The sequence below is a fragment of the Theropithecus gelada genome, chromosome 20 (assembly GCF_003255815.1).
Source record: "Theropithecus gelada isolate Dixy chromosome 20, Tgel_1.0, whole genome shotgun sequence".
In the NCBI taxonomy this organism is placed as follows: domain Eukaryota; kingdom Metazoa; phylum Chordata; class Mammalia; order Primates; family Cercopithecidae; genus Theropithecus; species Theropithecus gelada.
The window spans coordinates 41,248,570-41,262,533 of record NC_037688.1 but is presented as its reverse complement, the minus strand read 5'-3'; the positions used below and the strand labels follow the sequence as shown (position 1 = coordinate 41,262,533).

Here is a 13,964-nt window from a genome sequence, read left to right as displayed (position 1 = left end):
CCATCCTCAGCTGCATGCCGCCAGCTCACAGGCCGTGAGGTGAACAAGTTTGGCATAGCTCGTATATATGACAGAAACGTCCTTAAATTTGATGATAATCTTCAAAATGTGCACAAGTTTTCCAATACTAAAATGTGTTGTGAAAGCAAAAACAAAAAAAAAGTTTCTAAACTCTTGATGACACAGAGAGAATTTCTATCAACCCTGCTAGAAAAAATCCTATACCTTTAGTTCTTATATTTCTATAGACAATGATCTTACATAATTGTTATATGAACAAGTGACCATAGAGTTTGCAGTGAGACAGGGAAGAGAAAAACTACTACAGGTTGTATTAGGCAGTTAATTAAGTCAATATGTTAATTAAAAATGCTAATACTGGCTGGGCACAGTGGTTCATGCCTTTAATCCCAGCACTTTGGGAAGCTTAGATGGGCGGATTGCTTGGGCCCAGTAGTTCAAGACCAGCCCAAGCAACATAGCAGAACCTCTCCTCTATAACAACACCAAAACAACAAAAAAACAAAAATTAGCCAGACATGGTGGTGTATGCCTGAAGTCCCAGCTACTCAGGAGGCTGAGGGGGGAGGATTGACTGAGCCCAGGAGGTCGAGGCTGCAGTGAGCCATGACTGTGATTGTGCTACTGCACTCCAGCCTGGGTGACAGGATGAGAACCTGTCTCAAAAAAAGAAAAAATGCTAATATCCCACAGCAAAAGAAGATACTTGAGGCACCATGTATTCTTTAAGACTCCACACTGACTTTTGGAAATTGGAGCCTGGACTCCAGCATTCATTTGATAACCTGATGTGAATTTCTGCCTGTGGCTCAGTTGCAGCTTGACAGCTCCTAACTCCTACCATTTACCTTTGTCCCTTTGTGAAAACTGGAGCATTCGCCCATCTCTCATTTTCCACCTGGAGGACAGGATGTTACAAGTTTTATGCCATTTTTATTATAGGTATGATAATGTTATAGCTCAAACACCAAAACATTTACCTTAGAAATAACTCATTGAATTGCCAAAAAGTCCTAAATTATTAAATCTAAACGACCAATTGCCATTTTAAGGTACAACTGGAAAATGAAATTTGAAATTCTCTGTTTTTTTAAAATCTTATAATCACTTGCAAACACATTCTTTAAAAATTAGTAGGGAGTTTATTAATCCCCATGACCTGAGATTTATGTGAAAATATGAGTTATTCAATCAGTATTTGTTGGGCATCAACCATGTTTTAGCCACAAATCAGAAATCTTTTTTTTTTTTTCAATAACTTTAGAGACAAGAACGAAAAAGCCACAAATGGGGCTGCTGAAGGTTTCGTGTATATTTTAAAGTCTGCATTTGAAGAGTTTAACTAGATTTCCTCAGATCATTTCAAAATACTTATGTAAGAAGTTCAAAACTAACAGTTAGTTGAAGTCACATGTACAAGCTATTAGGAAAACTTAGAGAAAACTCTTCACAGAGAAAAACTAGTGTTTCCAACCTACTGAAAATTGATTTCATGTATAAGAGGCAATTTTAAGTACAATCTTAGTTCATCATATGCAGTGACGCTGTTCTGAAGTTAAAATTATCTTCAGGAAGCGTTCAGCAAATGCTCTGTTATTGAGTGCCTGCTGGGATACAACAGAGAATAGGAGAGATGTGGCCGTTGCTTCTCAGAAAGTGTATAGTCATTGTAAATGAACACAAGAGGACTAAATAAACGAACTTACTTTCTTTTTTCTTTTCTTTTGTTTTTGAGACTGAGTCTTGATTTGTCACCAGGCTGGAGTGCACTGGTGTGATCTCAGCTCACTGCAACCTCCGACTCCCTGGTTTAAGCAATTCTCCTGCCTATATCTCCCAAGTAGCTCGGATTACAGGCACGTGCCACCACGCTCAGCTAATCTTTTTGTATTTTTAGTAGAGATGGGGTTTCACCATGTTGGTCTGGTTGGTCTCGAACTCCTAACCTCGGGTGATCTGCCTGCCTCGGCCCGCCTCGGCCTCCCAAAGTGCTGGGATTACAGAGCCACCATGTCTGGCCGAGCTTACTTTGCAATAAGAATTTACTTTGAAAAGTAACCTTTAAAGTATCACCTTCCTTAAACAAACACTATAAATGCAGCATGTGAAGTGAAGACAGCTGTAGTTATTTCTCAGCCTCCCTTACAGGTAAGGGAGGCTAAGGAGAAGCAAGCCGAAGTCACTTGGTCTTCTGGGGGAGTTTTCAAGTGACATTCACTCAGGTGGCAGGTCCTCCTTTGTTCTTCCCATTCCCTGCTTCTGACTTCCTGTTACTGGCTATTACACCTGGTGCTGCAGTGACCCTATTGTACCACAAGGCAGCCGTGAGGGAGGCAGAGCTGAAGGCTAATGGGAACCTGGGAAATTGATATCATGACATCACCAAACTGGCCTGGGTCTGTCTCCCTGCAAACTTTTTTTTTTGAAACAGGGTCTCATTCTGTCACCCAGGCTGGAGCGCAGTTGTGTGATCATGACTCACTGCTGCCTTGACCTCCCAGGCTCAAACGATCCTCCTACTGCAGCCTCTCAGGTAGCTGGGACTACAGGCACATGCCACCATGCCTGGATAATTTTTGTATTTTTTTTTGTAGCAACAGAGTTTCACCATGTTTCCCAGGCTGGGCTTGAACTTCTGGGCTCAAGCAATCCTCCCACTTCCGCCTCCTGAAGTGTTGGGATTATAGACATCAGCAACCATGCCCAGCCTTCCCTTCCAAACTTTTAAGTGAGAGAAACTATACCTCTAACTTGTTCAACAGTGTTATCTCCAGGCTCTATTATTTGTGATCAATCATAACTCCTCTTTTATATAGATTTCAAAAATAGATAAAAAGATGTATCTCTCTGGAGAGGGAAAGTCATGTAAGGTAGAATTCAAAAACCCTATATGTTCCCCAAAACCATGTATTCTTATGAACTTAGAAATGTCCTAAGATATGAAAAAATTTACATAGGACAATATCTTCTTGAGAGCTTTCTGGACATCCTCAACTCCAAATGATCACCATTTCTATTTTGGAATGACTAAACCTTGATTTTCATCTCTAAAATTTGTTTCAACTTCAAGATTGTAAGCCCCATGTTTCCTCTCTGTTTCTAGGGCATCCTGTTTTTCTGCCTCTTCCATATCCTAGAGGCTGCTGCATCTGAGCCGGTCCTCATTAGGAGCTCTCCTCTCCCCAGCAGGTTTCTCTTGGTCTCTCTTGCTTTTGTCCCCAGCCCTGATCTCATAATGATGCATTTTACAGATTCTGCCACCTCTCCAGCAGAATTGCTTCTCCCCTTGAACTCTAGGGTCCTAACCATGTATTTTGAAGTGCTTGAGCAGAATCATAGATCACATTAAAGGAAAATAGTAGCCTTTCAACCCGGAGGGGAGGTGGCCCTTTGGATAAGAATGTCATTTGGCCTCTGACATTTCGGAAACATCGTTGTCATCATAATATCTTTCTCATCACAACCTTTCTCTCCATCACGGCCTTCCTCCCACCATCCTCATCAGCAGTGTCATCACCACTGTCCTCATCTCTATACTTTAGAGAATACTGGGCGACAGATACTATCTAGGTGCTTTTAGTCATTAGCTCATTCACAATGACCTAATGAGGCAGGCTCTGTGATCAGCCCATTAACAGGTGAAGAGACTGGGATGTAGAGCAGTTAACATGCTCACACCACATGGCGGTCAGTGGGATGTGAACCCAGTCTGGCTCCAGCGCCCCCTCCTTACTTCTCAATCACACTACCTACAGCAGTGTTGCTATCCAAAGTGTAGGAATCCCTTTCAACGGCAAAGAACATCAGCCTTTCAGGAACATGACAGAAAGTTTAACCACGAATTTAATTTATCAAACATTGGGCAAAGACTCCTTTGGGACATTTAATATCCAAATGAGAGTCTAGTGTACTTGTTATCACTTCTTTTCATCTGATTATTTATCTCTCTTTATGAATTTAGGTATCAGCTCTGCCATTTGGGAACCTCAAGCTCATTGTCTAATGTCCATTGGAAGAAAATTTTTGTGTTTCTGCCAGTATTCACAGGCGGATACATTTTCCTTATGCTACTCAGTGTCTCTTTTTTTCAAAATTTATTTTTTAAGATTGACAGACAACATTGTATGCTTTTAGTATTTACAATATGATATTTTGAAATTAATATGATATTGTGGAATGGTGGCTAACCTTTAAAGTCCATGTTAAATTATTCCTTGGATTCAGTGACATTACAAACAACAGTCTCTCATTCACAGTGTTTAGTCCATAACTGAGCACACATTTCTTTTCTTCCTAAGTCACAGGAGCCAAATTCAGAGTGGCACTGAAGTAACTAATTAATCTCACACAGTTGGTAACACAGATTCATCTTCATATTTTGGGTTGGGGTTATCCTATTTTTGTTCTCATTGTTATGTTTATATTGAATATTACAAGGTGCTTTGTGTTTTTATTTTGAAATAGGTTGAAAAGAAATTCTAAAGATAAACAAAAAATCCCTCAATGAATAGTCCATGAAACACCAGCTCAATAAGCCATATGAGGTGGCCTAGAAAAAAAAGTTTCCAGGCCAAAGAAGAATGAGAAACCCATAGACCATACCTAACCCTGTTAGAGAAACACAAAGCATTTTAAAGTTAATCAGAAATCCTGCAGTTAAATAAATCATTTAAAAGTAATCAATTCAGTGTTTCCCACATCTATTTGACCCTGAAGTATATTTTTTTCATTCCTATTCCCACGCCGGTGGTGTAATTTGTGGGACTAATTTCTTGGAAGTGAATTAGAATTGTTTGGAACTAATTAGAACTGGTGTTCTTGAAATACTGGTTTGGAACCATGGCAAGACTGAGCAGTCTGTATTAGCAGCTAGAGGAACCCTGCCATGGGAAGTCAGAGAATGGAGCAGATCTAGTTCTGTGGACTTTGCTGTTTTGAGGTTGGAATCCTGAGTGCCCAAGACACCAGAGGGAGAAAGGGGGACATCTACCTCCTGAGTGAGCCATGCAGGGCTGCTGAGGTGAAGAGTCTTGGTTCTGTGTCCCCACACAAATCTCATGTTGAATTGTAATTCCCAGTGTTATTGTTGGGGCTTGGTGGGAGGTGACTGGATCATGGGAGTGGTTTCTAATGGTTTAGCACCACCCTCCTCATGCTGTCTCATGATGAAATTCTCATGGATCTGGTTGTTAAAAGTGTGTGGCACCTTCCCCTTTGCTCTCTCTCTCCTACTCCTCCATGTGAAGATGTGCTGGCTTCCTCTTTTGCCTTCTGCCATGATTGAATGTTTCCTGAGGCCTCCCCAGCCGTGCTCCCTATACAGCCTGCAGAATCATGAGCCAATTAAACCTCTTTTCTTTGTAAATTACCCAGTCTCAGGTAGTGCTTCACAGCAGTGTGAGAATGAACTAATATAGAGGCCACTGGGGAACTCGGAGGTTGAGAGGATCTACCTGTCTCAAGCCACCCCAGGTAGCCTTGAGATTCCTCCAGAGAGGGTTGGGGCAATTGCAGGTCCCTATATAGTTTTTTTTTTCTCCGAACACCATGGAGGTTGGAAGCATTGATGGCAGATGAGGAAAGCACAGCACCACAGTTAGGAGTACAGTTTTGAATCACAGGAACTTGGTTCACTTCCTGTTTCTGCCACTTTTTCTGTCCATGACCTTGGAGCTTGTTCTCTAGATTCTCTGAGCATCACAGTAAGCTCATTTGTAAAATGGCAAAGCCAGGCTCACACAGTCAAATGAGGCAACACATCTCAGATGGAGACACCATGGTGGATACAGGAAAGACTCTGCAAAAGTCAGGGGCCATCGTACCTATTCCATATTCTTCACTTGGTCAGTAAGAAGGGCATCAAATCCATGCTCTGGCCCTGGCCCCTAAAAAAGCCATGATCTTACCACATTGCCATCAGATGCATAGTGCAAACAGTTTCCTGGTTTGGGTACAAATTTAGTAACTGAATGTGATCTTGTGCCCTTCCCTGAACATCGCTCCCTTGGAATAAATGGAAACAACAACCATGATCCATAATCATAAAAGCACGGGGACTGAGAATAAATAATGGCTCTCCTAGACCAGCTAACTGTTGTTATTTATAAGCTCCTGGGCCACATTGTTATTGACTAGGAAATCTGCTTTACCTCCTCGCTGCTGTTCCGTCTGGCCTCTCAATCTGCACTTGCTGGAAAAAAATAGTTATTGTTATGCTAAAATCACAATGGGACTCTCATAACTCACTGCTAAATAACACCAATAAAACTATGAAAATGGCACTTGGGCATTAAAAGTTATTTTCTTATGGACTTTAACAAGATTCAGTGCTTTTGTTCTCACTGTGCTCTGGTATTTTAGCCTCACACACATACACAAAATAAAAATGTGAGAAAGAATTCCAGCAAAACACCATCGTCTCTCCCACAAAGGAGTATTTTGATTTTGAAAGCGGAGCCAGCGGGAGCTGTGGTACGTGAATTAACATCAATCAGTAATCATAGCTGTGACCACAATGGTGGTTGGTGTTTGGCACAGGGGTTTACCTCTTTCTTGGTGAATTTTGGTGAGTGATCATTTTTGTCATCGATCATGATCGTGGCTGTGGCCGTGCCTGTTAATCCAACATCCAGTCCAGCCATATCTTGAGCCTCGATGATCAGTTCATACTTGGGATTTTCCAGAGTCTACAAAGCACAAGCACAAAGAAAGAATATGACATTTAGATTTGGGTTACTGTTTTGGAAAGGTGGCAAGCATGTTGTTGGAGCTGTCACTCCCCCTCCTCCATCTAGGGTAGGCATCTTTAAGCAGTGATAACATTTTTACCTATTGTGTATAAATGTGCCTTTGGAATCTCTCCAAAGACCATCACTATTCAAAGGTTGGAGTTTGCCATGGGGACAGAATATATTATATTTATGATTCTTTTTTTAGGGAGATATTTGATATATCACAGAATGTTCCATTCCCTGGGTTTGGGTATACATTGTCCTTTTTTTTTTTCTTTTTTCTGAGACGGAGTCTTGCTCTACAGTGCAATGGTGTGATCTGGGCTCACTGCCACCTCCGCCACCCAGGTTCAAGCGATTCTCCTGCCTCAGCCTGCTGAGTAGCTGGGATTACAGGCACCCGCCACCATGCCCAGCTAATTTTTATATTTTTAGTAGGGACGGGGTATCACCATGTTGGTCAGGCTGGTCTCAAACTCCTGACCTCGTGATCCGCCCGCCTCAGCCTCCCAAAGTGCTGGGATTACAGGTGTGAGCCATCAAGCCTGGCCCCTATGTTGTCCTTTAATGTTCACATCCATATCTGTTATTTCAGAGACCTCAGGAAGCTGATCAGAAATGAGGCTACCTTTGATGATGAGCTTAGGACAAAGATGGCAGCTTTAGGAAATTGCATTTACTGAAAATCTGATGAGGCAAGCATTGCATTACTGCACTTTACAGAAATCCTTGTTAATCTTTTCAACAAGCAGCTCAACTTGCAACAATCGTTCCCATTTTACAGATGGGGGAAAAAACCCCTGAGGTTTAAAGTCACTTGTATCACACTTCTTTCAGGTATTTTTTGTTGCACAGGCTGTTAAATTTGGAAGATGCATTTAATCCAATAATGATTTGATACATTTAACACAAGCAATATTGCACTATTCTCTCTCTTTACATATGTGTTTTTCATCTAAATATTTGACAAAGATTTAGCTATCATGTTTATATAGTCAAAACAACTAACCAAATAGCCCTGATCCTAAGATGAAGAAGAGTGCAGTCATTAGTAAATAACAGCCCCTACATTTAAATTGTATTCGGTAGTAGGTTGCTGCTTGAACCGGTCCACAAGCATACCATTTGTCTGGTAAGGCAGCACCCCACATTTCCTTTGGGGACCTATCCTTTACTTATTCTCTGCTCAGGCGGTTTGGGTTGGGATTAGCTTTCTCTATCTCCTACCCATTGAACTTTCAGAATGAGTCCTAATTAGGAGAAGCCAGTCAGTGCATCTTATTCCAGTGATATAATGATAAGTCCATGCCCCATGTTTGACAGTTAGGCGAAGGAAGTTCTGTTTCCCTGTGGTGTGGACCTGGAAGCATTTAGCAGGGGGAGCTAGAGGAGTCATCTTATGACCACAGGAGGAGTAAGGCAGGAGAAGCCCCTGCATCCGAGAACAAAGGCAATATCCTAAGAGAATTAATTATACTTGAATCTCAGAAAAGAAATGATTCTTAGTGGTTGTACTGGAGCCACTTCATCACGCCACTCCTGAAGCTAGCCCTGCCTGTGAACTTTTCAGCTAATGAAGGCAATAATTTTCCTTATTTGCTTAACCCACATTGGATAGATTTCTTAACCACTCACACAGAGAGTCCAAGTCAAACTACCTTCAGTAACAAAAATAATAGGTGTTTACAACTCACATAAATAGTCCTACCAGTATGACGGCTTCAAAAACAGCTGGTTATACCCACCAATAATTAAGAAATACCACAGGAAGCAAAGAACAGAAACGCAATGGAGGATGTCTAATTTTCTTCGAAAGTCCTAAGTTTACATAGTAAATTTCAATAGCTCAATGCTAGCTCTGTCATAAACTTTAAAGTATTTTGAAGTGCAGTTAGCTGTCTGCTCACGGGGACATTTTTCACCGGCTGTTCCTTTAACTTCTGAGTGGCTTCTGAGCTACTACTTTAAGGAGTACCGGTTCTGTTGGGTGGTTTGTTAAGACCCTCCACTTCAATTCACGGTGATGAGTGGGAAGTTAGTGTGCTCCTGTGACAGCTCTATGCCTCATGTTTTGGTTTCAATTCCAGCTCCCCCAGGATCGAAGGTCACAGAGTTCTCTGATTGCTGAGTGCAAGTGGAATTGACATGGTACCCAGTTCCAGTTCTGGCTGGGTCAGTCGGCACTGCTCTGTGAAGGTGCTTGGGATGCCATCTGCCCTGGTTCTGCCTGGTTCAAGAATTCTGGTAATTTTGCTCCTGGCTGCTTTCGTTGGCACCTCTCAGTATAGATGCTTGAAATCCCATCTATTCTCAAGCTGAAGCTGGAAAACTTGAGCCTAATGGAAGTGGCTTGCTGCTTGTCATCACTGACAAGCTGGATTGGATGTACTATTGGCCATAATTTCTGCAGCTGGACCATAGGAAACCAGTAAATTGGTCACCTTTAAAATCTTTCCCGGGTGTCTCTGAACATGTTAACCACTAGCCTGAATAGCACAGGTCTAATTTCTTGTATAACACTTCTACTTTAGTCATAAAATATTGTACTTATTTTTGAAAGCACACAATTACTGACATAAAAATTATGTGGATTCTCCTCCAGTATTGAAGAGATTATGGTAAATATCATATTATTTTTCCCATATAATGTCATTTATCGACATAATTCCTAGATGTTAATTTAACAACATCTATATTGTTAACAATTGTTAACAACAATTGTTGTTATATTGACTATATTGTTAACAACAATATAATCATATGTATATTTTATAATTTACTTGTCTTCTATTTAGGCCTCTTGGTTATTTGCAGTTTTCAAAATGTTGACAATTTTAAATAACATTGCAATGAATAACTTTATTCACGAAGGCTTATATATATTTTGGCTATTTTTTTATTTTTTTGGTTTGTTTTTGACTGATAGATCCCAAGATGTAGAATTACTAGGATAAAGGTATGAATGTTTTCAGGCTTTTTACTCATATTTCAATATTTTTGTCCAAGAGGATGTTACTAACTTTTATACCAGTCCTACGAGAATGTTTGGCTTTTGATCTCAGACAGGGCTGGTCTCTAAAGGACAGCTTCCGACATTGCCCAGTGAAGCAAATTGGGAGACTGGGTGAATCTACGATGGTGGCATAACAAGGAAATAAAGTCCTCATAGCATTCATTCTTCTCAACCTGCAGATTGCTGTGGGGACATGCTACAGGACTGCCTCAAGCACTCACTATAGCAGGAGTATGCTGCTTGGCTGTCCTGATACCCACTCTCTCTTCTTCTGGTACCTATGCTCTAATTCCCTTGGGCATCACCCCTTCCTCATCCTCAGTACAGGTACAGTTCAGGTGGGTGGGGCTGATCCCACTCCTGATCTAGGGATGGTCGCGTCATTCAGGTCTGGCCAATCAGGGCTTTCCATTCCTATCATCATGTGATGAAGACATAACCTAAGTGAGTCCACCCTGAGATTGAAATTCAATTCCAGGACATTGTTCTTGAGTTCTTTCAGAATGCCTAAGGAAAAGAAGTTCTCCTTCTGTTAAACCTGGAGGTGGTTAGGGCATCCACCTGGAGCTAGCAGTGGCCACCTGTAACCACATAAAGAAAGTCAACCTGAGAATGAAGGTAACATAGACTAAGAGGTAGAGATGGAGTTTGCTGTTGTTTTTTTTTTAACATCATATGATCCCCCTAGTTGTCATCCTTGAAGCCAGAATTTACTCCTTAGATTTTGCGAATTCTATGAGCTAATACATTTTGGCTTTCCTCAAGACACTTGATTCAGATGATCTGTAGTAGGCATAATGCAGTCTTGACTAATATTGCAACTATTGCAACGACACTATGATCAATTATCTGATTAGCAGGAAAGCATAGGAGCTATCACATCATACAATAGTATCAAAATAGGTTCTTCAAAACAGTATTCTTATCATTTTATGAATACATCATTTTTTCTTTTAACAGTTTCCCTTAAACAGAAACTTTTTTTGTATGCCCAGGGAAAGTTACTATAATTATTTATTAAAAAATATATTTATTTATTTTGAGATAGGGTCTCACTCTGTCAGTCAGGCTGGAGTGCAGTGATGTGATCATGGTTCACTGCAGCCTCGATTTTCCTGGCTCAAACAATCCATTCACTTCAGCCTCCTGAGTAGCTGGGACTATAATCACATGCCACCATACCCAGCTAATTTTTGTATTTTTTGTAGAGACGGGGTCTCCCTATGTTGCCCAGGTTGGTCCTGAACTCATCAGCTCAAGCAATTTGCCCACCTTGGCCTCCCAAAGTGCTGGGATTATAAGCATGAGCCACTGTGCCTGGTTTAATTCTTTCTTTAATTAGTTTATGCATCTATTTAATTGGCAGTTAATGAACTTCTTGGGTAAATGTTGTGTTGGGTACTGGAGATACAGTGATGGAAAAACAAAAGTGTCCTTCTCCAAGGAGGTCAAAGTTCAGCACTGAGGACAGTCCTATTCACATATTACTGCAAGAAAATAAATCAAAGCTCAGCAGAGGTATGTACAAATTCTTATGGTAGCACAAGGGAAGGACACATTGGCATAACTCTTGTAGTTCAACAAATTTTATAAATAATTTTAGAAAATGAACCATTTTCCATCTCCTGAAGTAAATAAAACTTTGTACCTATAACGAAAAAATAGATTGATTAACCTAGTAGAGAATCAATTAGACTGTTATGTAGATAAATTGCAAAGTTTGCGATGAGGTTTCAAACGTCTAAATTGTCTGGCAAACTTAAGGCTGACCTTCAAAATATTTTTATTACTGAAGTAATATCCAATTATTGTAAGCAACATAAAAATAACAGTCATTTCAAAGAACTCTCCTGCACCCTTGCCCAGCCCCACCTCTGAGAGGCAAATATTGATAGCTATCTCCTTTTTACTACACAAGTAGACACACACACAGGTACATTTAAGTATCCACATATTTAATACACATATTTGTATACATACATGTTTCATCAAAGTAATACTGTTTACATAGTGACAAAATTTGTTTTACCATATCACTTTTATCTCAGTGCTTACAGAGCTATTCATTTTAACAGCTGTCTAATAGTCCAATGTATAGATCCACTATAATTTACTTAATCAGTCCCTATTGGATGAACATTTGGGTTGCTTCCACGTTTCCACTTTTTTTTTTTTTTTTTGTGAGTCAGGGTCTTGCTCTGTCACCCAGGTTGGAGTGCAGTGGCATGAGCACAGCTCACTGCAGCCTCGACCTCCCAGGCTCAAGGGATCCTCCCAACTTAGCACCCCAAGTAGCTAGGACCACAGGCATGTACCACCACACCTGGCTACTTTTTGTATTTTTTGTAGAGACAGGGTCTCCCTGTATTGCCCAGGCTGGTCTTGAACTCCTGGGCTCAAGCGATCCTCCCACCTCAGGTTCTCCAAGTGCTGGCATTATAGGCATGAGCCACCGTGCCCTGCCCAAGTTTTCACTTTCAAAAGCAATTCTAATATAAAAAGTTTATTGGCCTGTTATGATTTGGGGATTTTTCTATAATGAACGTTATTGCTTTCACAAGGAGAACAGTAACAAAATCCCCAAATCCAATAATAAAAGTCACCTCCTTTGGAATGTAAAAGACCCAGTTTGCACTTAAAAATTAGAGAAAATGCCACATGAACTCCCTGGCTCATACATGATCAGGACACCTTCTGCTTCCCTCTGACCTACTTCCCGATCCTCAGAGTCTTTTCCGGAAAGTCACCCCCTAATTTCCTAGCTCTCGGAGTCACTCTTACTTGAAACACACACATCTATTTTTAATTCTGTATCCCTTGCTGGCCACTCTGCATTTGCTACTCTGCTGGAAGAGATTCTCTTTAGGTGTCCAGCCCACAGATGCCCCATTCTCCAGGAGGAAATTCTGATGCAGAGAAATAGACCCCTGTGACCACGTGTCGTATCTGTCTCCCTTGCCAAGAATTGACTAATTCACAGGTAGCTCCCTAATTCAAGCTGGGACAATTGGATTCTGAAAATAGGAAATGTGGGACTGAGAGTCAGGAAAATAGGAATGTAGGGTAAAACCTCTTGCATTTCTCCATGGAACTCCTAGGACCAATAGAGGGATTTTTGCCTTGAATGTTTTGGGAGGAAACTCACCACCCTTGTGCTTCTCTCTGCCCATGAGGAAGGCACCCTGCCTCTTCACTCTTCCAGCTTCACCTTCACTTGTCCAGCTGCCCTGTCACTAGTGAGTGAACTCATCAGTGAGAAGGGGGCCCCATGATCAAGGTCAACCCCATTCTCAAGATCAAGTTGTATTCTCCCTGGGCCTCTCCTGATTCTGTGTTTCTTTGGTTCAAGGCTCAGAGGAAACATGTGTAATCAGCTCCAACTCCAAACAACTTTTATGCTGAATTTTGCAAAAGGTGCTGCTCTGCCAGGAAGCAGCAGCTTGGCTGCTAAGGACTGGAGCTTTGCTGGCCCCTGACTTCAATGCTTTCCTTGATTATGTAACTCCTTCCAGTGTATACTCAAGAGCGTCTTTTAGGTACCAAAACCAGCCCAAATGAGTTTCAGTTGCTTGCAAGCAAAGGAACTTGTGGTGAAAACAATGTTGTGTGTTCACTGGATCCTATTTCCTCAGGCTCCAGGAGCATATGGCTAGACTGTACAGCCCAGGCGTCCTTGCAGTCAAATGGACTTGTGTGGCTGACTGTGGTCAGTGGAATGTGAGTGGAAGTTATGTACTTGCTGTGGTCCTTAAACCTCCCACATAACCTTCCACACTTTCTGTTTCCCAAAAAGGAAGAAACCTGGATCTCCAAATGACTAAACAGCGCAAAGCCCCTTTGCTGACCTGCTTTAGACTGTGATGTGAGCAAGACATAAGCGATTTTTTAGATTTAAGGGTTGTTTATGACCATGCTTAGCTTACCTTGTTTAATATGAAGGCTATGTGCCCCATTTTGCTTTATTTTGAATGCCCATTTACTATCTCCCTAAGTGGATGACAAAGTTTTCAAGGGCAAGGACCATGCCTTTGGCCACAACACGTAGCCAGTACTCAGCACACAAGGTGGGCAATTTACTTTCATTATTGATAATGATGATATATTACTGTTTCCCTGAACTAAATTATATCTCAAAGGTCTGAGCATATCAGTGGCATTTCCAAAGCAAAGTCATTTATTCTCAGGGAACGACTTATACT

At 41.2% G+C, this 13,964-nt stretch overlaps 1 protein-coding gene across 4 annotated transcripts in view; it reads right to left on the bottom strand.

The window, feature by feature from the left end:
• The window catches only part of CDH13 (cadherin 13), a 1,178,066-nt gene that overhangs the window by 186,523 nt on the left and 977,579 nt on the right, over positions 1-13,964 (bottom strand). For all 4 annotated transcript variants that reach the window (XM_025369922.1, XM_025369923.1, XM_025369924.1 and 1 more), the window contains one exon: positions 6,567-6,707. In XM_025369922.1, coding sequence (XP_025225707.1) covers positions 6,567-6,707 — 141 coding nt within the window. The remainder of the gene's footprint in view (positions 1-6,566; positions 6,708-13,964) is intronic.